Source organism: Mus musculus, chromosome 4 (assembly GCF_000001635.26).
Source record: "Mus musculus strain C57BL/6J chromosome 4, GRCm38.p6 C57BL/6J".
In the NCBI taxonomy this organism is placed as follows: domain Eukaryota; kingdom Metazoa; phylum Chordata; class Mammalia; order Rodentia; family Muridae; genus Mus; species Mus musculus.
This window is the reverse complement of record NC_000070.6, coordinates 147,871,564-147,896,387: the sequence shown is the minus strand read 5'-3', so window position 1 is coordinate 147,896,387 and position 24,824 is coordinate 147,871,564. Positions and strand designations below refer to the sequence as shown.

The 24,824-nt window shown below is 49.1% G+C and overlaps 1 protein-coding gene across 9 annotated transcripts in view; it reads left to right on the top strand.

Annotated features, from left to right (window-relative positions):
- Mfn2 (mitofusin 2) overlaps window positions 1-22,802 on the top strand; it is a 31,324-nt gene extending 8,522 nt beyond the window's left edge. For 7 of the 9 annotated variants that reach the window (NM_001285922.1, NM_133201.3, NM_001285921.1 and 4 more), the window contains 16 exons: window positions 1,690-1,825; window positions 6,112-6,274; window positions 7,644-7,768; window positions 8,865-8,973; window positions 9,075-9,182; window positions 9,964-10,117; window positions 10,640-10,707; window positions 10,814-10,935; window positions 12,635-12,761; window positions 13,066-13,170; window positions 13,405-13,507; window positions 14,151-14,371; window positions 16,291-16,446; window positions 17,478-17,674; window positions 19,303-19,437; window positions 20,930-22,802. In NM_001285922.1, the coding sequence (NP_001272851.1) occupies window positions 1,690-1,825; window positions 6,112-6,274; window positions 7,644-7,768; window positions 8,865-8,973; window positions 9,075-9,182; window positions 9,964-10,117; window positions 10,640-10,707; window positions 10,814-10,935; window positions 12,635-12,761; window positions 13,066-13,170; window positions 13,405-13,507; window positions 14,151-14,371; window positions 16,291-16,446; window positions 17,478-17,674; window positions 19,303-19,437; window positions 20,930-20,999 (2,099 nt within the window). In that variant the 3' untranslated portion in view covers window positions 21,000-22,802. Of the gene's footprint in view, window positions 1-1,689; window positions 1,826-6,111; window positions 6,275-7,643; window positions 7,769-8,864; window positions 8,974-9,074; window positions 9,183-9,963; window positions 10,118-10,639; window positions 10,708-10,813; window positions 10,936-12,634; window positions 12,762-13,065; window positions 13,171-13,404; window positions 13,508-14,150; window positions 14,372-16,290; window positions 16,447-17,477; window positions 17,679-19,302; window positions 19,438-20,929 lie in introns of those variants that run through there. The other 2 variants (XM_006538609.4, XM_017320014.1) reach the window with 2 other exon arrangements.
- The last annotated feature ends 2,022 nt before the right edge of the window (window positions 22,803-24,824 follow it).

Below are 24,824 nucleotides of genomic sequence, written 5' to 3'. Positions count from 1 at the left end.
ACCTATCTGCCTGTCAAGGGCACTGGAGAAAGGCAACAGGGTCATCTAAGCATCCCTTCACTCAGCCAGTGATGCTGCACCTGCTGGTCTAGCAATCGCACAGCGGATAAAGGTGGACTGGCTAGTTAGGTCAGAGTGAGTGCCCAGACAGGGACCTGCTCAGGTCGCAGTGCAGCCAGGGACAGCTTCCTGGGCCTGTGCTGTGTGAGCTAGACCTGAGACCACACTATTCCACAGCAGAGTGTCTGCTTCTCAGAAGAGAGGTGAGTTGGGGAGGGCAGCAGCAAGTAGAGCCCAGAGGGCAGGAGGCTTGTGAGTTTGGGGAAAGGTGTGGGGGCTGACAGGAAGCTGAATGTCAGAGAGGGCCAGCTGGGTCTGGGCCAGGTCAGGAAGGACCTGTCAGTGTGACATGGAGTGGGAAGGCCTATACTCTAGAGCCAAGCTGCATGATTCAAATTGTGTATCGTGTACATGAGAAAGCTCAAATGAGACCATGTTTGAAAACTGACTAGAGGGATGGCAGGATGGCTCAGTAAAGACATTTGACTCCTCCATGCTTGACAACCCAGAATCAGTCCCTGGGACCTACATGGCAGAAGAAGAGAATTGATTCCTTAAGTTGTCTATATTGTGACACATGCATGCCACACACTAAATAAATAAATAAACAAATCAAAACTGGCCATAACAGTGCCTGGCATGTGAGCGCTTTGTAAACATTTACCAAGAAATACTGTGACTGATGGGGTAGAAGAGATGGCTCAGGGGTTAGGAATACTAGCTGCTTTGTATTCTGGTTTGGTTCCCAGCACCCAGATGGTGGATCACAACCATCATACCCTGGTTCCAGGGAATCTGATGCCTTTGCCTGACCTTGAAGGGCACCAGGTATAGATGTGTACACATATACACGTGAAGATAAAACACTGATAAACATAAACAGACAAACACATACATACATACATACATACATACATACATACATACATACATACATACATACATACATAAAACCTAAAAAGAGAAAAAATAAGGCTGTTGAGATGGCTTGGCAGGCAAGCACACTTACTGAGCAAATCTTGAGACTTGAATTAGATTCATGGAACCCAGGGGAAAGACAGGAGGAGAGAGCTGACTCGAAAAGTTGTCCTCTGACTGATCTCACACGTACTGTGGTACACCAAACCCCTCTGTCGTGTACACACACACACACACAAAATGAATTTTTTTTTCTTTTAAAGAAAAAGTATTGGGGACTGGAGAGATGGCTCAGTGGTTAAGAGCGCTGGCTGCTCTTGCAGAGTCCATAAGTTCAGTTCCCAGCTCATCATCATCTGTAGTTGGATCTGATGCTCTCTTCCAGTGTGCCATAAATAAAATTTTTTTTTAAAGTACTGAAGAGTCAGTGTTCAGGTTCACCCAGCACTTGGCATTTGAACGTTTTTTTATTAACACCTTGGGAAGTTGCAATTCTTTTGAGAGAAGATGCAGCATGGGGGAGCCCTGTCAGTCTTGCTTTTTAGTCTGTTCACAGCCACCTCACAGTGGGACCACTGTATGGAGTCTGGGTGGGTGTTCCACCTTATGTCAGAGCAGGGAGTCAACAGAGGTGGTCTTGTGTGGGAGATGGAGACTGTCAGTCTGGCGCTCCTCTGGCCACACACTGACCCACTGTCATCCTCTCTCCAGACACCCACAGGAACACAGAACTGGACCCGGTTACCACGGAAGAGCAGGTCCTGGACGTCAAAGGGTACCTGTCCAAGGTCAGGGGTATCAGCGAAGTGCTGGCCAGGCGGCACATGAAGGTGGCTTTTTTTGGCCGGTGAGTACTTTGAAACCCTCTCTGCTTTTCTTTTCCTGGCGTGGGGGTTGGGGTGGGGAGAGACACAGGTGAGGCAGGGGCCCTCTGCTGGGAGCAGTGGCACACCTGAGTTCATGTGCTTCTTTTGACTGATTTTTTTTTAAAGGGATTTATTTTTTATTGATTTTTTTGTTTGTTTGTTTGTTTGTTTGTTTTGGAAACATGGTTTCTCTGTAACCCTGGTTGTCCTGGAACTCACTTTGTAGACCAGGCTGGCCTCCAGCTCAGAAATCCGCCTGCCTCTGCCTCCCAAGTGCTGGGATTAAAGGTGTGCACCACCATGCCCGGCTTCTTTTTTTCTTTTTTTTTAAAATTACATTTTTATTTATTTGTGGGAGATATATGAAGGTCAAAACACTTATGAGAGTCAGTTCTCTCCTCTGTCTGTGTCTGGGATCAACTCGAGTTGTCTGGATTGGCAGCAACTGTTTTTACCCACTGATTGATTGATTGATTGATTGATTGATTGATTGATTGATTGATTTATACAGGAGCACACATCTACTTTCACTTGTTTACTCTCCATTAGTTTAAATCCGGGATGGGTACAGTGTCACACGGATTCATTCTGTGTCCGGTGGAAGGTCGCTTGGGAATCTGGCGTGAGCCACACCACTGTTTCCGTGGCCCGAGTTACTTTTCCCCAGATCACTGGGTTTGTTTGGTTTGCCTCCAGGAGACACTGTATTGTGTTTTTTTGTTTTTTTGCTTTATGTTTTGATTAAGTAGAACTCTGTTTCATCTCGGGCATAATCGCCTTCAATTTTAAGAAGAGCCCTGTACTGTCTTTGGTTCCGGAGATCTCACTTGTAGCCAGCAAAGATGGCCTTACACCACAGCCTTCTAGACAGACTAGCTTTTAGAAGTCCTGTTCTCAGCAGGCCTCCGCAGGCGCCAAGATGGTGGAAAGATCTTTTATTTTTAATTGTGATTTTTTTTTTAAGATTTATTTATTTTATTTTTATTATATGTGAGTACACTGTAGCTGACTTCAGACACTCCAGAAGAGGGCGTCAGATCTTGTTACGGATGGTTGTGAGCCACCATGTGGTTGCTGGGATTTGAACTCAGGACCTTCGGAAGAGCAGTTGGTGCTCTTAATCACTGAGCCATCTCACCAGCCCTTTAATTGTGATTCTTAACATAAAAATCTTCATGGAAGTTGCTAGAGACGGAGCCCAGGACCTCTCACCTCTGTGTCTGTTACTGGGCTGAGCCTTGGCTGAGTCCTTAGAAGCTGTGTGTCCCATGTTGATGCGTGCCTGCTGTGCAGCTTGTCCCAGAGCCTTTCCTCTTGTGGAACGGAAATGGTTCTCAGTAAGTGGTGACTTTCTGATCCCCACTCACCTCAGCCCTTGGCAGCTTTTATTCTGGCCTCAGACCAGCTGCTGTGGCCATCTCGCCTCAGCCCCCTGAGTGTTGGGATTTGATTAGACTTAATCCATCACCAGGATACCTAAAATTGATGAAGAATTTACTGTTCTAGACACCACGTACGTGGAATCATACAGTATTTTCTGGAGGTTGATTGATTGAGACTCTGTCTATGTAACCCAGCTATGTAAACTAGGTTGGTCTCTAACACACAGAGACCCTCCTACCTCTCTCTCCTGAGAGCTAGGATTAAAGGCGTTTGTTACTGCATCCAGCAGTATTTCTCATTCTGTTATGGACTTGCCTCAGCATAGAGTCCTCACAGTTGGTGGTCCATGGTGTAACTTGTGTCAGAACTTGTTCTCCGTGTGTGTGTGTGTGTGTGTGTGTGTGTGTGTGTGTGTGTGTACATATGGACTGGCGATTGTTGATGTTTGTGTGTGTGTGTGTGTGTGTGTGTGTATACATATGGACTGGTGATTGTTGATGTTGTGTGTGTGTGTGTATGTGTGTGTGTACATATGGACTGGTGATTGTTGATGTTGTGTATCTTCCTCAGTTGCTCTCTACTTTATTGAGGCAGGTTCTCCCTGAAACTGGAGCTGGCTAGTTCTAGCTTGTCTAGGTAGCCAGGTTGCCCCTGGGATTGGAGAGCTGAGCAGGTGGCCGCCACACCTCCCTGGCTCCTACTCGGGCTCTGGGGATCTCCCAGCCCAGCTCCTTCCTTCGTAAGGCTGACTGTTTGATTGCATGTGCATTTGACATTTTATTTGTTCCTCTCCATGAACGTTTGAGTTGCTAATGTCACTGTGTAGTGTGTAGATGTCCTTTCTGGTTCTTGCTTCTGATTCTTTTGGATGTGCACTTAGAAGTGGGGTTGGTGGAGAATTGGAGAATGCTGTCCTGCTCTGCAGCTTCCTGGGTCCCACTGCTGTTTTCTCCAGGAGCTGCACCTGGGTACCTTCCTGCACAGCCTTGGCAACATGGGTCTCTGTTGTCATAGTGGCCATGCCTCTGCGGGAAGTCACAGCATAATGTGGGGTTCTTGCTTTTTATTTATTTTTGTTTTTGATGTTGGAGATGAGGGCCATACAGGTCTTCAGCTCCCAGGCTCAGGTGGTCCTGCCACTGCCTAAGCACTGGGACCTCCATTGTTCTCCCCATGTGGTTAATGAGTTTGAGCTGCTTTCCGTGTGTTGATTGGCCATTTACACATCTAGGAGAAATGTCTAGTCCTTAATTAGGTTGTTCTTTTGGTTATTGTTGCATTGTAGGAGCTTTTATATATACTGGTGGGTTTTCTTTAGAGGGTTATTTATTTTTTACTGTGTTTATGAGTATACACACAGAAAGAAGTATGGGTCTCGGTACAGGCCGGTGGCATTTATCCCACGGGAGCTGGAGTTCCAGACAACTGTGAGCTGTCCCACATGGACTGACCCTGGGTTCTCTGCAAAAGCAGTGCAGGCTCCTAACTACTGAAGCAGTGGGTGGTTGACCCCTTGGTAGGTTGAATGACCCTTTCACGGGGTCACCTAAGGCCATCAGAAAACACAGATATTTACATTGCGATTCATAACAGTACTAAAATTACAGTTATAAAGTAGCAACTAAAATAATTTTATGGTTGGGGTCCCCACAACATGAGGAACTGTCTTGAACTGCAACAGTTGAAAGGTTGAGAACACTGCACTGAGCCATCTATCTCTCCAGCCCTTCAAAGATATTTTCACTCTGTCAGTTATAGTCCTTTATGTGATGTAGTCTTGGACTCTTTAACTGCCGAAACTTCCCCTTTGTTTTAAGATTTTAAATGTAATAAGGAGAATCAGGCACTAAAAACAGTACCCAAGGCTGAGGTATGTTTCAGTTTGCTAAGCTCTTGCCTGGTATGCACGAAGCCGAGGCCCAGCATGATGGCATACGCACCTATAATCCCAGTGCTCTGGAGGTGACAGCAGGGTGACTAGGAGCTTAAGGTCATCCTCCATGTGGAGTTTGAAGCCAGCCTGTGTCAAAACCAAATTAAAATTCTCCCAGGCTGAAGGTCTCTAGATAAGGCAGATGCTTGGCACGCAGTGGTACTGTAGTGAGCACTGTGTCTCAAGTCCTAGTCCTGATGACTCCTGATCCCAAGCATGTCTTCGGCTTCTCTGGCCTGTTGTTTCTTCATCCTCCCTGGAAGGTGTGGCCTGGCCCTCACCTGCGTGCTAGTGCCTGCCCGTGTCACTGGACACATGGAAGCTGGAGGCTCAGAAGCTGTGTGCTGCTGAGGATTGCCATGCAGAGCAAGACTGAGAGTTTAGCACTAAAGCTTGGAGTGGACAAGTCTGCAAGTAGAGCTGTTGGCAAGAAGCAGGACATAGACACGGGCTGTGCTAGCTAGAACACTAAAGGAAGCTTCCCCTTTGCCTGGCACTGGTGGGTCTGAGAAGTGGGGCTTCATGTGTGAGGAGGAGCATAATAGGAAATGAGCCACAAAGCAGGCTCAGTGTGGGGAAGCAAGGACATGGGATCATTTGGACAGAAAGACGACCTTGGAGCAGGGACCGTGGTTTAGTGGGGAGCACTGTTTACTTTGGAAGTAGGCAGTCTCCATCGATGCTTAATGAGTGCTGCTGGCCTGTGAAACAGGTCACATGCTCATACCAGCCGCCTGCTGCACCAGCTCCCTGCAAGCTGGTCTGAAGTGATGAGAACATAGCGGGTTCAGGCTGAGCGATGTTTCATGATTTTAATAAACACACAGCTCTCTTTTCAGTGCTGCCTGGGCACCATTGACATGGCAGAGAACAGACTCTGGAGCCCTAGCTGGGCACTATAGTGTGACAGCCCAGACATTGTTGCTTATGGCCTCTGTTGTTTCATCCTAGGACGAGCAATGGGAAGAGCACCGTGATCAATGCCATGCTCTGGGACAAAGTTCTGCCATCTGGGATTGGTCATACCACCAATTGCTTCCTGCGGGTTGGGGGCACAGATGGCCATGAGGCCTTCCTCCTCACAGAGGGCTCAGAAGAGAAGAAGAGTGTCAAGGTAGGTGCTGGCCGGCCACTCTGCACCTTGGGCGGCAGTGAGTGCAGTTGTGACTGGAAAGAGCTAGCACATCAGTGTCACAGCTCACCCAAGCTCCACGCTTAGGCACTTTGTGGAGGATTCTGAGATATCTGGGAGGGTCAGAGTGGGACACCAAGAACAAGGGCCCAGCTTGAGGGTGAGAGGCAGAGCGAGCTGGCTGGCCTGTGCACTGAGCAGGGAGGGGAGCACACATGCTCTTCTTGGGCTTGCCTGAGGGCTCCCGAGTGCTCTGGGAGTCTCACGCAGCAGCCAGCGGCCGGGGTACTCTCATTTCCTGAGAGGCAGCTGTGCTCTGCTTGGAGCCAGGGATGCATTTTGATTCATAGGAAATTAATCATTGCAGAATAAACCAGGCTTCAGGGTGATGTTTGAGAAATAGGCTTAAAGGGGGAGTGCAGAAAGCTGGTTCTTTTTTTTTTTTTAATATTTTTTTAAATATTTATTTATTATTATATCTAAGTACACTGTAGCTGTCTTCAGACACACCAGAAGAGGGCGTCAGATCTCATTACGGATGGTTGTGAGCCACCATGTGGTTGCTAGGATTTGAACTCAGGACCTTTGGAAGAGCAGTCGATACTCTTAACCTCTGAGCCATCTCTCCAGCCCCAGAAAGCTGGTTCTTACTGATGCATGCAGTGAGAGAAAGGGCGCTGGAGAGATGGCTCCTCTTTCTCGGTTGTGTCTCCAGCACTGTCAGGTGTCTCACAGCCTCCTGTAACTCCAGCTCCAGGAGACCGAACACTCCTTTCTGGCCTCTGGACGCCCATACACACACATGCACATAGAAAAAAAATTAATGAATCTTTAGAAAAAAATACTATTTTATCAGTATAAGTGTCTGCCTATTTGTATGTCTGTGTACTACATAGATGCCTGGTGTACACAGAGTATATCCAGGACAGTATTAGATCCCCTGGAACTGGAGTTATAGTTGTGAGCTGCCATTAGGTGCTGGGAAATTAACCCAGGTTCTCTGGAAGAACAGTCAGTGCTCTTAACCACTGAACCATTTTCCTAGCCCTTAACTTTTTTGTTTGTTTGTTTGTTTGTTTGTTTTGTTTTGTTTTGTTTTGTTTTCGAGACAGGGTTTCTCTGTGTAGCCCTGGCTGTCCTGGAACTCACTCTGTAGGCCAGCAGGCTGGCCTTGAACTCAGAAATCCGCCTGCCTCTGTCTCCCAAGTGCTGGGATTAAAGGCGTGCACCACCAACACCCGGCCTTGACTTTTTTTTTTGAGGCAAAGGGTAGCCTGTTTGTTGGTCAGCCATCCCAGGCTGACAATACTTCTTCCTTAGCCTGATAGTTATTTCCTTCCTCCACCATCAGACTGTGAACCAACTGGCCCATGCCCTCCATCAGGACGAGCAGTTGCATGCAGGCAGCATGGTGAGTGTGATGTGGCCCAACTCCAAGTGTCCGCTCCTGAAGGATGACCTCGTGCTGATGGACAGGTGAGAGGGAGACATGTTCCTCAAAGCCTAGTCAGAGGGTACCAAGTCTCCATTTCTGGGTGATTCAGGTCGAGAGTTCCTGTGTCCTCTCTTTGCTTTGTTCAAGATAGCTCAACCAAATCCTTGTGCCTCTTGGATTTCTTCCAGGGGCTGGTTGGTTATCGTGCCCATTGCAGTGCCTTGGCAGTGCCTTGCAGATGTCCCAGGAGTGGGTTGTTTGAGTGATAGGAGGGGCACTGAGAAGTGGGGGTGGGGGTGCCTTACATGCCAGCCAGTATGTCTGGGTTCTACTGGCCCAGACACCCACTTGTTCTATTAAACAAGGCCTTGAGCGACTTGTGCAAGCAGATCTAGGCTCCTTGCTCCCTTACTTCCTTTCCTTCTGGAACATCAAAATATAATACTGTAAAGACTGTAGCCTGAGACAGTTTAGGACCTGTTTAATCATTCTGTTTGCCTTTGCCTGAAATGCCTTTGGCAGACTGGGCCTTAGCAGTCCTTGGGACATTGGCTCTGGGAAGGCTGATGGCTCCAGAATTTTGTGTGTGTGTGTGTGTGTGTGTGTGTGTGTGTGTATGTATGTGTGTTAGGTAGCATATGTGGGCATTTTGTTCCTCTTGAAGGAATGCTTTGCCCTTTGGACATGTTACACCTACACCAAAAAAATATACAGTGCTGTGGCCCTGTACAGTACCTGGACTCAGATACAAACTTGAGAGTTGGGCATGGCAGCAGGTGCTGTAATTACATCTCTAGAGACGTGAATGACTAGAAGTCATTTTGTTTTTATAAAAGTAATGGGTGCTGCTGGGTGGTGGTCTACACCTTTAATCCTAGCATTTGGAAGGCAGAAGCAGGAGGATGTCTGAGTTCAAGGTCACACTGGTCTACAGCCAGGGCTGTGTAGAAATACCAAGGGGAAAAAGTGATAGGTGCTAAAAACAAACTGGGCATCCCTCAGTGGTCTGGAAGGACAGGGATGGGAGGCAGAAACCTCCTCCCCTCCCACTCCTGCCACTTTGCAAGTCCCAGGGAAGTTCACACTGGGGCCCGAGCCCTGTGCCTGACCACACTGATTTACACCTGTTACCACAAGCCCTGGGATCGATGTTACCACGGAGCTGGACAGCTGGATTGATAAGTTTTGCCTGGATGCTGATGTGTTTGTGCTGGTGGCCAACTCAGAGTCCACGCTGATGCAGACGGTAACTCTTGCTTCGCTTTGTCCCTGGGCCTGCTGGACAGGTGGTTAGTGGGGCCTGGGCTGGCAGGCCCCCTCCTCCATCAAGGTCCTGCCCTTGTCTAGGAGAAGCAGTTCTTCCACAAAGTGAGTGAACGTCTCTCCCGGCCCAACATCTTCATCCTGAACAACCGCTGGGATGCGTCTGCCTCGGAGCCTGAGTACATGGAGGAGGTAGGTGTCTCGCTGGCAGCAGTTTGGGGACTGCCAGGAGCCATGAGCACTGACCACTCAGATCTGCTGTGTGTCCCAGGCAGCCTCAGTTAAAGTCAGTGCCAGATTGCCCATGTACTCGCTGGTGGCTTTAATCTTTCCGCTCCCCTCCCATTCATTTTCCTTCCCTCCTCTTGATTTCTCCTAAGAGCATCCCTGCTGTGCTTGGGCCAGTAACTGGTTTACAGAAGCTCAGGATCTACAGAAACAGGCTGTAGAAAGACACTGGGGAAGAAGCTTAAGAAAATGAAGGACAGGAGATTCTTTCTTTCTTTCTTTTTTTTTAGCCCTGGCTGTCCTGCAACTCACTTTGTAGACCAGGCTGGCCTCAAACTCAGAAATCCGCCTGCCTCTGCCTCCCGAGTGCTGGGATTAAAGGCGTGCGCCACCACGTCCGGCTACCCTTTTAAATTCTACTAGTCCAGCCTAGTACATGGAGCTGGGACTGCCCACTGTGACGACTTGTTTTATAAATCAAGGTTCTGGGAGATGTGGCTTGTCAGTGTAGGGGCATTTAGGTTCTCTTCCTTGTGGGATGTCAAAGAACAATATTAGATCGACTTTCAAAACTTGAGGCAGTCTGGGACCTGTTCTGTGCCTCAGGAACCCCCAGGGAGGAGCTGGGGAGGTGGTGCTGGGTGACCCTTCCTTGTCCAGCGTTCATCCCTTGTGCTTGTTGAGCCTTGTGGATCGGGTTTCCCCACCACTGTCCTGCTCATGCACAGCCGTCTGCCTGGCCCAGGTGCGGCGGCAGCACATGGAGCGCTGCACCAGCTTTCTGGTGGATGAGCTGGGCGTGGTGGATCGAGCTCAGGCTGGGGACCGGATCTTCTTCGTGTCTGCCAAGGAGGTTCTCAGCGCCAGGGTCCAGAAAGCCCAGGGCATGCCAGAAGGAGGTAACTGTGAGCTGCTGGCTTCTTTTTACTTGGTGTTTGCAGTGTTGCGTCTCTTCCTGGGTGTGTGGTGGAGACTGCTGGCAGTGAGGTGGAGAGCAGAGCCTGGAGGGAGGTTCTTGTCCTTAGAATCACCTAGGAGATCTCCCACTGGGCATGGCTTTGAGGGCATTACCAGAGAGGCTTGCCTGAGAAGGGATGACTCTTCCTGAAGGTGAGCTGCAGCTTATCATGGGCTGAGTAAAAAGGAGAAAGCCAGCCGAGCACCCCTTCTTTCCATGTCTGTGCCCAGTGAGCTATGGGCCAGCAACCTCAAGTTGCTCCTAAGCAAGGCACCTGCTGCTGTTCCTTTCCACCATGACCTACTGTCTCCCCTCAGACCGAGAGCCAGAATAAGCCTGCCTTCCTCCCTGAAGTGGCTTCTCGGCAGGTGATTTTGGTCACAGGGCTAGAAAAGTATCCCAGAGAAGGATCTCCCCAATCACTTACCGTGCAGTTTCCTCATCAGCACTGCCGTTCTCCTAGGCGGCGCTCTCGCAGAAGGTTTTCAAGTGAGGATGTTTGAGTTTCAGAATTTCGAGAGGCAGTTTGAGGTAAGTCTTTGACTCTGGTGTGTGGTCCTCCTGTCCTTCCCAGCTCTGTCTAGCCTGGCCGTGGAGGTGACAGCCCCACCTCCCTCAGTCCCTCTCTCTGTTGTAGGAGTGCATTTCCCAGTCTGCAGTAAAGACCAAATTTGAGCAGCACACAGTCCGGGCCAAGCAGATTGCAGAGGCCGTTCGTCTCATCATGGATTCCCTGCACATCGCAGCTCAGGAGCAGCGGTGAGAGCCTACATGTATGATCAGACCCCTAATGCTGAGCTCAGTCCATGGGCCCACGCCCAGGCCACAATAGAGACCTAGTCACACTGGTCAGGAGGGCCATCTGGTGTCTCATCATCCCACCCAGCCTGCACAGTAAGGCAGGCTCCTTGTTGGAGGTCTTGGCCTTTGTGTTTGTTTTTAATTTTCAGTAGTACAGGGCTCAGATCTGAGTCCTTTTATCAGCTAGAAAGGCTCTTTACTACCGAGTTGCAGCCCTGGCCCAGGGTTTGGTTTTGTTTTATTTCCAATAGATTCTTAACTATGTAGTTCAGGTTAGTCTTGAACTTAAGATTTTATTGCCTCAGGACCCCACCCTAACATACCATATCCCACTTGAACCTTCCTTTTTTTTTGTTTTATTGTATGTATGTATGTATGTATGTATGCAAGTATGAATTGGTTTTTTCTTTTGTTTTGTTTTTTTTGAGACAGGGTTTTACTATGCATCTCTGGTGGGCCCAGAACTCTCTATATAGTCCAGATAGCCTTGTACTCAGATCTGCCTACTTCTGCCTCATGAGTGCTTGGACTAAAGGGACATTAAAACGTGATGGGGTACAGGTGATATGCTCAGTTTTCAGAGTGCTAACCTAGTATATAGGAACCCCTGAGCTCGTCTCCAGTACACACGTACTGGCTGTGGTAGTGACATCCTAGAATCATTTTATAAGCATTTTAGAGATGGAGTCAGGGTGTAGGAGGATCAGGTTCAGTGTCATTCTTGGCTATTAGTAAGTTTGAGGCCAGCGCAGGATGCATGGGCTCCTGTCTCAAAAGAACAAAAAGAAAAAAGAAAAACAATATGAGAAATGTAAAGTCCAGGAAAGCTCAGGGAGCCATGTACAAACAATTCCCTTCTACTGGAGAGACTATGAGATAGTGTGGGCCTATGTTAGTTAGAGCAGAAAAGGAGTCCCACCCAGTCCTGGGGGATGGTGGGTTCCTGTGCTCCCACTCCCCAGATTAAAGGACCTTCCTGAGGAGAGCACAAAAGGACTGGAGGCTCTGGGCACGTGCCACCCTCGTCGAGGCATGGCATTGCCTGTGCTGACAGTGTAGCTGCTGCTCTTGCCAGCCAGCCTGGTGTCCTTGCCCTTAGCTCTTGTTGGGACACTTGCCATGGGTGCTGGGAACTGACTCCCATTTCCATAGCTCTCACCACAGTTGAGACAGGGCTGTACCCTGAGGTGTCTGGTGGTATCTTTTTTTTTTTTTTTAATTTCATTTCCCAGTTCCTGGACAAGTGCAACATTTTTTTTTTGTTGTTGTTGTTACTTTGTTTAAAAAGTTTCACAATTATTTTTGATTCATGTCTTTGGCATGGCATGTATGTGTAGGTCAGAGGACAGCTCTGTGGGATCAGGTCTCCTTCCACCTTTACCTGGCTGGGCTCTAGGGACTGAATCAGACTTGCACAGCAAGGGTTTGATCTGCTAAGCCATCTTTCTGGGTGGTCAATAATCTTTTCCCCACATTGTTAGTAGAGCTGTTTCTAACCCTCTCCCCTTTAGGCACCTCTCTTCTCTGTCACCATCCCTCCTCCTAATGGGAACCTGAGGGATGAGTGGCAGGACAGAGTGGCCTGGGTACTTCCCTTGGCTTCTCTGCTTGCTCTTGTGGGGACACGGGTTTCTAAGCAGTGCTTTTGTCCTCTCAGGGTTTATTGCCTAGAAATGCGGGAAGAGCGGCAAGACCGGCTGAGGTTTATTGACAAGCAGCTGGAGCTCCTGGCTCAAGACTACAAGCTGCGAATTAAGCAGATTACGGAGGAAGTGGAAAGGCAGGTGAGAATGAAGAGAAAGCCTTGTGTGGATGCTCCGACTTAAGTCAAGTTCAGTGGGAGACACCTAAGCCTTCCCCAACTTTCTGGGAAGCTTTCTGAGGCCTAGATTCAAGAATAGTTTCCCCAGGGCCTTCTTCCAGGGCCATTTTGATTGCCCATTTATTTCTTCCACCTCTGTGGCTTCAAATCAAGAGGAGCTGGGCAGACTGTAGGGTACCGGGGCAGCTGTGCAGCTAAGTGCAGCCTTCCCTGCAGAAGCAAAGCTCAGGCCTCCTGATGCTAACTGTGCCCTCCTTTGGCTGCAGGTGTCCACAGCCATGGCTGAAGAGATCAGGCGCCTCTCTGTGCTAGTTGACGAGTACCAGATGGACTTCCACCCATCCCCAGTTGTCCTCAAGGTTTATAAGAACGTGAGTGAAACAGCATGCACTCTTGGCAGGGACCACTGGGCAGAGTCACCGTGGAGACAGCAACTCAGCCTTAGCTGCTGCGTCTCAGGGTCCCTGAGTGGAAGTGACAGCCAGGGAATGAGGTCCAAGCTTCCTCTGCCTCTATGGTCAGCTGGCAGGGGAGGGCTGGTTGAACACCCCACAGACTCCTGCTGGCGGTGCCTCTTCTCATAACCCTTTTTGTTCTGGGGCCAGGAGCTGCACCGCCATATAGAGGAAGGTCTGGGCCGGAACCTGTCTGACCGCTGCTCCACTGCCATTGCCAGTTCACTGCAGACTATGCAGCAGGACATGATAGGTCAGTGCCACAAGGGACCTGGTGTCTTTGGGGCAGCCATATCTAAGCTCAGTGTGTTCTAGTGTGTACTGCTTTCACATGGGACCTGAGTCTGGTTCCCAGAACCCATGTCATAAGGTTTACAGTTGCCTGAACTTCAGATCCATCCAGGAGATCCTATGCTCTGACTTCATATGCCCCTGACTTCATATATTCCTGACTTCATTACTCCCGACTTCATTATTCCTGACTTGATATGCCCCTGACTTCATATGCTTCTACACCCATGTACACCCACCCACCCATATACACATACATCTAATCAAAAATAATAAATCAATAGGACGACCTTTCCTTATCTCTTACCTTGATAGTGATTGAACTCACTGCCTTCAGCTTCTGGGTCTGCATCCTGAATTCATTCTGTGTGGACTTGGGCAACCATGCTTGGGGGCAGTATACAAGCTGAGACTTTGGCATGACTGCTGGCAGGTTTGGGAAGGTGACCTGTCAACCAGTCCCACCAGCTGACCAGCTGAGTATAGTTTCTCCACAGAGCTGCAGCGTCTCTAGCAGCTGGTGTGGACTGTGTGTTGAGGTTGGGCAGACCTGGTGTGACACAGACCTGAGCTGATGCACTCTCTCCCTGCTCTTCCCCTGACAGACGGCTTGAAGCCCCTTCTTCCTGTATCTATGCGGAATCAGATAGACATGCTGGTCCCTCGACAGTGTTTCTCCCTCAGCTATGACCTGAATTGTGACAAGCTGTGTGCTGACTTTCAGGAGGACATCGAGTTCCACTTCTCCCTTGGATGGACTATGCTAGTGAACAGGTTCCTGGGCCCCAAGAATAGCCGCCGGGCCTTGCTAGGCTACAGTGATCAGGCAAGAAGCTCCTTTCCCTGGTGCATCATGGGAGATCACCCTGACACCAGATACGGCAGTCAGTCTACTACTGCTGGGGTCCTGAGGGCAGAAGCCATTTGAGGTTGCCATCAGGGCACTGGTCAGGACTGTTGCCATTACCAACTTGGTCTTGTCCTAATTACAAATGCTGAGGGCTGGCCGAGCTGTGTTGATGCACACCTTTAATACCAGGGCTCGGGAGGCAGAGGCAGGCAGATCTCTGTGCTATATTAGGAGCTGGTGAGATGGATGGATGGCTCAGCAGTATAGAGTGCTTGTTGTTCTTGAAGAGGACAAGGCTCCACTCTCAGCATCTGCATGATGGTTTGCAACTGTCCTTAACTTTAGTTCTAAGGTCAAGGCATATAGTGCCCTCTTGACTTTCATGTACACTAGGCACACTTGTGGTATGCAAACAAAACATTTATACATACAAACGTAAATGAATCTTAGAGAAAAAAAATCACTTTAAATTTTAGAATAAAAAGTACAGCAGGGACTGAAGAGATGGCTCAGTGGGTAAACACTTGCTCTTACTCCAAAGTTAACTTGTCAGCCTGGCTAAAACAGTGAGCTTTGAGCTCCCTGAGAGACTCTGTGTTAACACAGAAGGTTGTAGAGGAGGACACCTGACAATCTGCTGAGTTTCTGCATGTGAGTGCAGAAAGGCACCCCCCCCCCACACACACACATACACACTCTCAGATGCATATACCACACACACACACGCTCAGATGAATATACCACACACACACATACACACGCTCAGATGCATATACCACACACATACACACACATACATGCTCAGATGCATATACCACACACACACACACACACATACACACGCTCAGATGCATATACCACACACACACATACACATACATGCTCAGATGCATATAACACACACACACATACACACACTCAGATGCATATACCACACACACACACATACATGCTCAGATGCATATACCACACACACACACATATACACGCTCAGATGCATATACCACACACATACATACACATACATGCTCAGATGCATATACCACACACACACATACACACACTCAGATGCATATACCACACACACACACATGCTCAGATGCATATACCACACACACACATACACACGCTCAGATGCATATACCACACACACACACACACATACACACGCTCAGATGCATATACCACACACACACATACACATACATGCTCAGATGCATATAACACACACACACATACACACACTCAGATGCATATACCACACACACACACATGCTCAGATGCATATACCACACACACACACATACACACGCTCAGATGCATATACCACACACACACACACACACATACACACGCTCAGATGCATATACCACACACACACATACACATACATGCTCAGATGCATATAACACACACACACATACACACACTCAGATGCATATACCACACACACACACATACATGCTCAGATGCATATACCACACACACACACATACACACGCTCAGATGCATATACCACACACACACACATACACACGCTCAGATGCATATACCACACAAACACATACACACGCTCAGATGCATATACCACACACACACATACACACGCTCAGATGCATATACCCCCCCCCACACACACACACATATGCTTAAATTCCTTTTAGCACAGCTCAGTAGTCAGGGCTTACATCCTGTGGCATGCCACAGTGCTCACCTTGGGCTTGCAGGTTTTTTAGGAGGCAGACATCCCGTTGTGGTGCACACAAAACTCGTTCTCCCTTATGTGCCTTTTGCTCAGTCCCTGTCCTACTTTATGCAGTCCTGAGGGTCACTGAGGGTGTGCTTGAATGACAGACTTGCAACATTCTTCTCATACCTTTGTCATTTCTCATCAGGTTCAGCGTCCTCTCCCTCTGACACCTGCCAACCCCAGCATGCCCCCCTTGCCACAGAGCTCCCTCACCCAGGAGGAGCTCATGGTCTCCATGGTTACTGGCCTGGCCTCTCTGACGTCTAGGACCTCCATGGGCATTCTTGTGGTCGGAGGAGTGGTCAGTGACATTTGCTTGGGGAAGGGGCAGTGGGAGGGGCCTGGGGGCTCAGTGAGTGTTTTCTACCCTGGGGAGCTGTATGGCCAGAGCCCTTATCACATACAATTGCTCCATTGAGACACCACTCAACTAATAGGGTGTTCTTCCATTTCCTGGGTGTGGCTTTCAGAAACCCATAACTAGTTTGAACTCACCCCTCTGACCCTGAGGCCTCTTCCTCCACAGCCAACGGGGAACAGGTTAAGGAGGCCCACCTGGCCCTTGAATTTCCCTCTCCTGCCTCTGGATGGCACTGACCCAAACCCTGAGAAGCAGCTGGCCATCCTCTGATTTCTGTGGGACTCACCTTGTTCTGACTCAAGACACTTTTCAGCCACAGTCCCTCACATGGTGTTGGCCAGCTCTCATGTCCTTTTGTAGACTGTGGCGAGGTAGAGCCATGGCAGAGGGTGGCTGTCACAAACTGCCCAGAGTTGCTTTTCCAGCATGCAGTTCAAGATGGATCAGCCAAGGCCCCTCCCCCAGGCCAAGAGTTGCACAGGTAGTGGCGTGGCCTAGAAGAGGGCCATGGTCTGCAACACTGATTAAACTTACCCCATGTGCCCAAGTTCGTGCAGCCAGGACAGTGGATGACATGAGCCCTGAAGCTGTGCTCCAAGCCCCATTCTGTGACTAAACTACAGCTGTGAGGTGGGGTGCCAAATCCTGACTCTTGTTGCCATCAGAATAAGCTATTCCTTTCGATTATCTGTGTTTTTCTTTAAGAAGCCTGTTTCTCAGCTTGGGGCTGAAGCTCAGTGGGAGAGAGCTTGCCCAACATGGGCCAGCACTGTATTCCATTCCTAGCACTTAAAAACACAGACCAAACCAACCTCACCCAGATCAGGACAGTGGTCCCAACCCTAAGTTATGTTCTGTAGCCAACACCCAATTTCCCTCACTTTCCTCTGCTGCAGTCCTGGATAGTCCCTGACCTCTTACCTCACTGGGGTCACAGAGACTTTGCCCAGCTTGACCATGCATCTTTACAGGTGTGGAAGGCAGTGGGCTGGAGACTCATCGCCCTCTCCTTTGGACTGTATGGCCTCCTGTACGTCTATGAGCGACTGACCTGGACCACCAAAGCCAAAGAGAGGGCCTTCAAGCGCCAGTTTGTGGAATACGCCAGTGAGAAGCTACAGCTCATCATCAGTTACACCGGCTCTAACTGCAGCCACCAAGTCCAGCAGTGAGCGAGCGGCCCAGGGGCCCGAGGGAGGGAGGGACACCAACAGATGGGCTTTCCACTCCTTTCAGCCTGACTGAGAGCCCCTAGGTCTTAGCATCATGGGCCCTAGGACTTTGGCTGGGCAGGACCAGCTTTGTGTCCAAGGCTGAGGTCAGGTAGGCCTCCAGTGCCCCAAGATGGGAAGGCCGTGGGAAAATGAGGGAACCAGGGACATGCTTCATAGATTTTAAAGGTTGCTTTGGGACTGGAATGTAGCTTAGTTGGCAGAGTGTGTGCCTAGCATACATGAAGCCCTGGGCTTGATCCCCAGTATCATACAAATTAGGTGTGATGTCCTAATACCTGTAATCCAGCACTCAGGAGCTGGAGGCAGGAGGGTCATCCTTGGCTATGTGGGGAGTGTGGAGCCAGGTTGGGCTATGTGAGACCCTGTCTGTACATAAAAAAAGGAAAGGAAGATAGGAAGGAAGGGAGGGAGGGAGGGACAGACAGAGAGAGAGAGGGAGGGAGGGAGGAAGGAAGAAAAAAAAGAGAAAGAAAGAAAGAAAGAAAGAAGGAAGGAAGGAAGGAAGGAAGGAAGGAAGGAAGGAAGGAAGGAAGGAAGCCGGGCATGGTGGCGCACACCTGTAATCCCAGCACTTGGGAGGCAGAGGCAGGTGGATTTCTGAGGTCAAGGCCAGCCTGGTCTACAGAGTGAGTTCCAGAACAGCCAGGGCTACACAAAGAAACCCTGTCTTGAAAAACCAAAAAAAAAAAAACAAAAACAAAAAAACAAAAAAGAAAGAAAGAAGGAAAGAAAGGAAGGAAAGAAAGAAAGAAATACAGCCAGCCTTGAAGGGCATGAGTTGTGGCATCCTAAATCAAAGCCTGGTTATGGTGCCTCAGTGGGTCAGTGGGACAGGAGAACCTATGGTTTCTACATCTTGGAGCATGGAGAAGGCAGATAGTTGTACTACCCTGCACTGCCTCTCTCTTTGTCTTGGTCTCCCAGGTCTCAGACTATATAACCCAGCCTAATCTGAAATTTAGAGCAACCTTCCAGCTTCAGCCTCCCCAGTCCTAGGATTGCAGCAGGCATGAGCCACCAGGCTTGGTTTTTGATTGACCCTCTGACTGTGGCATGCCTGACCCTTTCTACACTCGCTCTCCCTTTACTCTTATAGCTGTGAGCACTGATGGGACTAGGGATATAGCTCTGTCGGAAGAGCGCTTGCCTTGCATGAATGAAGGCCTGAGTTAATACCTAGCATTTCCCCACACACCACACACACACACACACACACACACACACACACACACACACACACAGAGGACACTGAAACTTAGACTCAGATAAGGGAGATGAGTCCCTTCCTTGTCACTTAGTTGATGAGCATCAGTTAGAATCCTGGCCTCTTGTTTCCAGGTTAGGCTCACCACTGGGATGCTGGGGTCTTTGATGTGAGCATTGGGAGGTGTTGGTGGTTTCAGCAGAGGGGGAAAAGATCCCAAAAGCAGGACTGCAGGCCAGAGCAGATGTGGATAAGCTCTGCTCAGCTGCTACTCAGTTCTGTGTAGATTTAACCATGAATAGAAGAATCCTGCCTAAGCCGCCATGTGCCCAATTGATCCAGTCTCTGTCCCCTCAGGGAATTGTCTGGGACATTTGCTCATCTGTGCCAGCAAGTTGACATCACCCGAGATAATCTGGAGCAGGAAATTGCTGCCATGAACAAGAAAGTCGAGGCTCTGGATTCACTTCAGAGCAGAGCCAAACTGCTCAGGTGAGTGGCCAAGGACCAAGTGGGGGAGGTGGAGCTTGTCTGCCACCTGGTGTCTCCAGTGTGGACACTGGGTGCTCTCTGGGGATTTCGCTTTCTTGTGAGATGTTTGCTTGGCACTGCTGAACGTGGGATGGACAGTGCTAGTGCTGGAGGCTTAACAGACAGTTCCGCTGTCCTCAAGGTGCTTGCAGATGGGGCAGAATGACATCCAGGAAACAAGCAAGGCAGTGCTGGATGTCACAGCTCATGGGTTGCCCTCTGAACTTGGGCCTCAGCACTTGGCACAGCTGTCCCACCCAGTTTTTGTCACCCCTATAGGTCATCAGCTCTGCACATTTTGTTGTGTTTGAGACAGGATCTCTTTGTGGCCTTGACTGGGCTGGAACTTGCCATATGAATGAGGCTAGTCTCAAATGCACTGAGCTCCCCCTACCTCTACTCCCCAGTGCTGGGGTTAAAGGTGTGTGCCACCACACCCAGATCAGCTCTGCTTTCTAATAGGAAAGTTGGTAGCCATGGAGGCTGAGTCCCTTGTCTGGAGCTCTACAGGAAATGGCCAGATGGAACGTGGGGTGCAAATGGATTGCACTTTGGTTTCCCTTGCTCTGTGTGAGAGCTGCCATCCTATCAGTCATACTCAGTTCCATGCTGAGCCCAGGAGCTGGGGTGCGTAGCACCAAGTCTCTCCACAGGAACAGGATTGGTGGTCTCTTTAGAACTGTGAAGTTTGCTGGGAGGGGGGTTAGTTGAAGGAGTCTGGTTCTGTGTTCTGGCCTTGCACTCTTTCAGCTTTCCTGTGTCTCTCCTGTGGCTTTTATCTGTGAGATGAGCCACAGATGAAAATAGAAGTATTCTGCTAATTCCTTAGCCTGCTCAGGCCATGATAACATCAGTATATGGGGAGCTGCACTTCCTGCCCCCACCTCTGATGTCAGAGGCCCACGGGGGACAGAGCTAGATAATCAGAGGACTTGAGCTCTAGCCATGACAGATCAGTGGTCTTTCCCTCCTTTGTCTGGCCTACGCAATATGCACCTCTTGCCCATCACCAGGGATACACTGCTCTTCCACTGGGACTCTTGGGTCCAAGTGTCTGTTGCTACCTGTAGCAATAAAGATAGCCTGAGCTAACACCCAAACCTTTATCTGTCAATCAAGAAAGCTGGCTTCCAGAAACTGAAACTTGCTCTGGGCTGTAACCAAACTAGAAAAACCTAAAACCTGCAGTAGTGGTTCACTCCTAAAATCAGAGGACATAGGAAGGTAAGGCAGGAGGATGGCTGTGAGTTCCAGGCTAGCCTGGGCTACTTAGTGAGATCCTGTCTTAGTTCACTCCTTTTAAAAATTGCCTGGCTCTGTCCCATCAGCTTGTGACCTCCTTTTCCTTATTTCCAAAATAGGAAAATGTCCTTTTAAAGGATTGCATGAAAGTTCAGATAGGCTAGTGTGGTCTGCCATAGCAGCTGTCTGTACAGTCATCTTGTATTTGCAGGAATAAAGCTGGCTGGTTGGACAGCGAACTCAACATGTTCACACACCAGTACCTGCAGCCCAGCAGATAGTGGGCAGCCAGGGCGGACCTGCACGAAGAAGAGGCAGGGCCGCACCTCCCATCAGCTCTAGTCCTTGGCCGCTGCAGAGAGAAGGAAAGCACCCAGTCTTGTACCAGTTACTCCCTACCCCCTGCAGGAAGACCCCTGGCTCATACCCTAATGGAGACCAACAAGGACTGGACAGCTCGGCTCCAAGGAGTTATGCATGTGTCTGTGTCTGCTCCTCACGCTCACCCGGTTGAAAGTCACTGTGCATTTGATAAAGTTTTCCTCAGAATGGCACCCTGCAGAATGACTGATGGGCGCCTTCACAGGCATCAGGCAGCCACTCCTACTTTCTCCAGCCTGAGCACACCTACAGAGAGACAGTGTTGGGGGTGACAGGATGCCCCAGAAAAATTCAGGATACTTCTGAAATTGCCATGTTTGTCTCAGAACTTGTATCTTGCGTTTGGCCCTCAGCTTTAGCACTTTTTCCCACTTGCAGAGTCTTTCAGTTGTGCTTGGTAGCCAGGCTCAACACACCGGGGCTTTAGACTCAAGCAGCTTATATGGGAAGCTGGAGACCCCTGCCAGCCAGAGCACAGTAAGGGCTCGGAGAAGGTATGTGAACTAGGGTATCTGATGTGGTAGTGCAGTTGGTGTCTGGCATTGTGACGACAAGGGACTTGCCTCCCTTCTTGCCACTGAGGCCCTTGCTTTTCCTTCAGCTCTTGGCCTGTTGGTCCGGTTTATTAGTGAGAGCTAGTTTGCTCCAGGTGGTTAAAGGATGTAGCAGGAGGAATGGTGGAAGATGGGAGCTGCCCGGGTTAGTACAGAAGAGGTCTGTCTATCTGACCTAGCACTGAGGGGTTCACAAACCTGTGAGGTGCACCTCACTAATTTTGGCTCATCCCTGCCTTGCTACAAGCTCCCTGTGGCCACCATTCTCTGGACTGTACCGTGCTGATGACTGCAGCTGGCTACAAAACAGCATGAGAACCTGGCCGCTGTTCTCCTACTGCCTCCACCCTCAGGCAGGCCTCCTCCTCTTCTGCCCCTGAAGCCTCCTGCTGCTTGCTCCTCCTGCCTCCACCCTCAGGCAGGCCTCCTCCTCTTCTGCCCCTGAAGCCTCCTGCTGCTGCTCCTCCACCTCAGTCAGTGCTGAACTTCTCACTGTTGAGTGTTGAAATTGTTAATGGTCAAAGCAGGGAGGATGCCAGTCACCAAGGTTGATTGTCTTGGGAAAGCAGTTTTAGAGTGATGAATCCTTTGTAGGACAGGTAGAGAGTATCTTAGAGATAAAAAAATGGGCTATGTCCTCTCCTGCCCATGTCTTGTGCTCACTCGCCCCTCAGTCTACCCTTTTTGCTGGGACAGTGATGGTCTTGGCCAAGGTCAGCATGTAATGGAAAGACAGTGTATTGCCAGGCTGGATAGATGGGGTCATCTCACAGTGGGTCACGTGAAAATCAGTGTCACGTAGTCCCAGTGAATGTTGTGTTCTTTCTGGGGGGAGGGGGGAATAGAATAAACTCAAATTCTTTTTCAGTATAGCCCCTGAGTAATGAATGAAAATTTGAGCTTATGTAAGTAAAGATTCATTTATGCCACCAGGGAGAGCCTGTATCTGAGAGACATTTAGCAGAGAGCACTTTAGTTTTTTGCTGCTAACTGTTGTGTGATCCTTTGCTGGGGTGCAAAAGGCACCGGACACAGTGTGTTTGCTTCTGGTATATTTAGGTGATGCATCCGCCTGGGTTACCTGTATCTCTGCTGATCATATTGGAAACTAAAATAAAGCCCCATTTGTGACCCTGTGTGAGCTCTCTGCCTGCAGTAGTCTGGTCTGAGAAGAAAGGACATGGCCAGCCTCCACAGGCCAGGAGATCTGGAACGACTCTTGAACAGAGTTCTCTGGGATTCCACATTTCAGTTCTCATGTACTTCAGTGATTCAGCAGCCACTCCACTTTGCCTTCTGAGGACTTGCCTCTGATCTTTCTAGTTTGAAGAGCCCTTGAGAGTGGACAAGGCCATTGGTGGATTCTCCATGTCCAGCTGCATGTGTCCTCTTGACTAAGGCTCCACCACTACCCACACACTTGTGTGTCTCAGACTCTGAATTCAGCTGATGGTGTTGTGCCTGTTCAAGAAGCATTCTTCAACCCCCAAAGACCAGCAAGGAGCTGATTCCAATGCATTCGCACTAGCTCTCTATTCAAGCTCCTGTCACTGACACAGCAGAATGGGAGGGTAAAGCCCTGAGCCCTCAGTGGGGCCAGGTTTTATGGTGGGACAGTGGTGAGCAAGAGAAGGCAAGTCTGGCAAGCATCTAATTGATGACTACTGTAAGATGACAGCAGAACCATGAACAATCACAAATGGTCTGAAAGTATATGTGGAACTACCAGACTAATCCTGATTGGCTGTTGCTAGGGAGTAAGTCTAGGCTCTGGGCCAGAGAAAAGCTAGATGGTTCTTCCTGAACTTGGGTGCAGCTTGGGTTCAGCTGCAGGTCAACTTCTTGGGCCCTTTTTCCTTTAAAATGGAGGCCATTCCCAAGGTTTGGCCTCTCAATGGTAAAACGGCATCCTCTCAGATTCCCAGGCCAGACTTGATGGGTCATCAAGTCCACGGCCACACATCACATGCTATACCAATACCTAGTCTGCCGCTCCCTGACCTCTTCCTCCTCCATTACAGCTACTCTGCGTCGATGTGGGTTATTGCCTCCTGCCCTGTTTCCTCCCCCACTCTTGCCTTTAGGACCTGTGCACTTGGAGTTCAGCACGTGTCACACTCCAAGACCCCAGAGCCCATTCAGGGTAGAAGCCCAAGTTCTCACTTGGTTCTTCAGATTCAGGTCCTTCCCCTCCACCCCCTGCCACCTCTGCTTGTCTACAAGTGCGTCTGTCTTTTCTCACCCTGAACTGATAGTCTTACCATGCACACAAGACACAAGATGTGCATGTATAACACCTAGAACAGCCATGGTGCATGTGTCTCCCCTACAGAAGGGGCTTTGTAAGGAGAGCAATTCTGTTTACACATTATCAACCCAGGACTTTAGGAGAGCCCACCTTTAATCCCAGTGCTCAGAGGCCCAGATTTAACCAACAGGTTTTTTTTTTGTGTGTTTTTTAAAGATTTATTTATATATGTGAATATATTGCTGCTGTCTTCAGACACACCAGAAGAGGGCATCAGATCCCATTACAGATGGTTGTGAGTCACCATGTGGTTGCTGGGATTTGAACTTTGGACCTCTGTTTGCTCCGGGCCCCTGCTTGCTTTGGCCCAAAGATTTATTGTTATATATAAGTACACTGTAGCTGTCTTCAGACAAACCAGAAGAGGGCGTCAGATCTCATTACGGATAGTTGTGAGTCACCATGTGGTTGCTGGGATTTGAACTCAGGATCTTCAGAAGAGCAGTCAGTGCTCTTAACCGCTAAGCCATCTCTCCAGCCCCTAATCAATAGTTTTAAATTGGGGAGCAAGGTTTATACAACAAAGGCTGGTATACATGAAGATCGAACGGCTCATCTTGGAGCAACCCAGACAGGATTTAGCATTTGAATACAAGCAGCACCAGACCAACCCTATACATTTCCTCCTTTTTGTGTACATAAAAAGTCATTCTCTTACAGCAATAAACAACATAAAGTAGGAACAATTATGAAAATGATTAGGTAAGACTTACATTTAAAAAGTCCAGTTTGTTTGTATTTGGCAACCTTTGGATAAGTATCATCTATACTATCTTGGTGAGTTCAGAGTTTTGTATCTAAATAATTTTTTGTGATAACATGCATTAACCTAAAAACATTTTCTTAGACCTAAAAACCTCTTA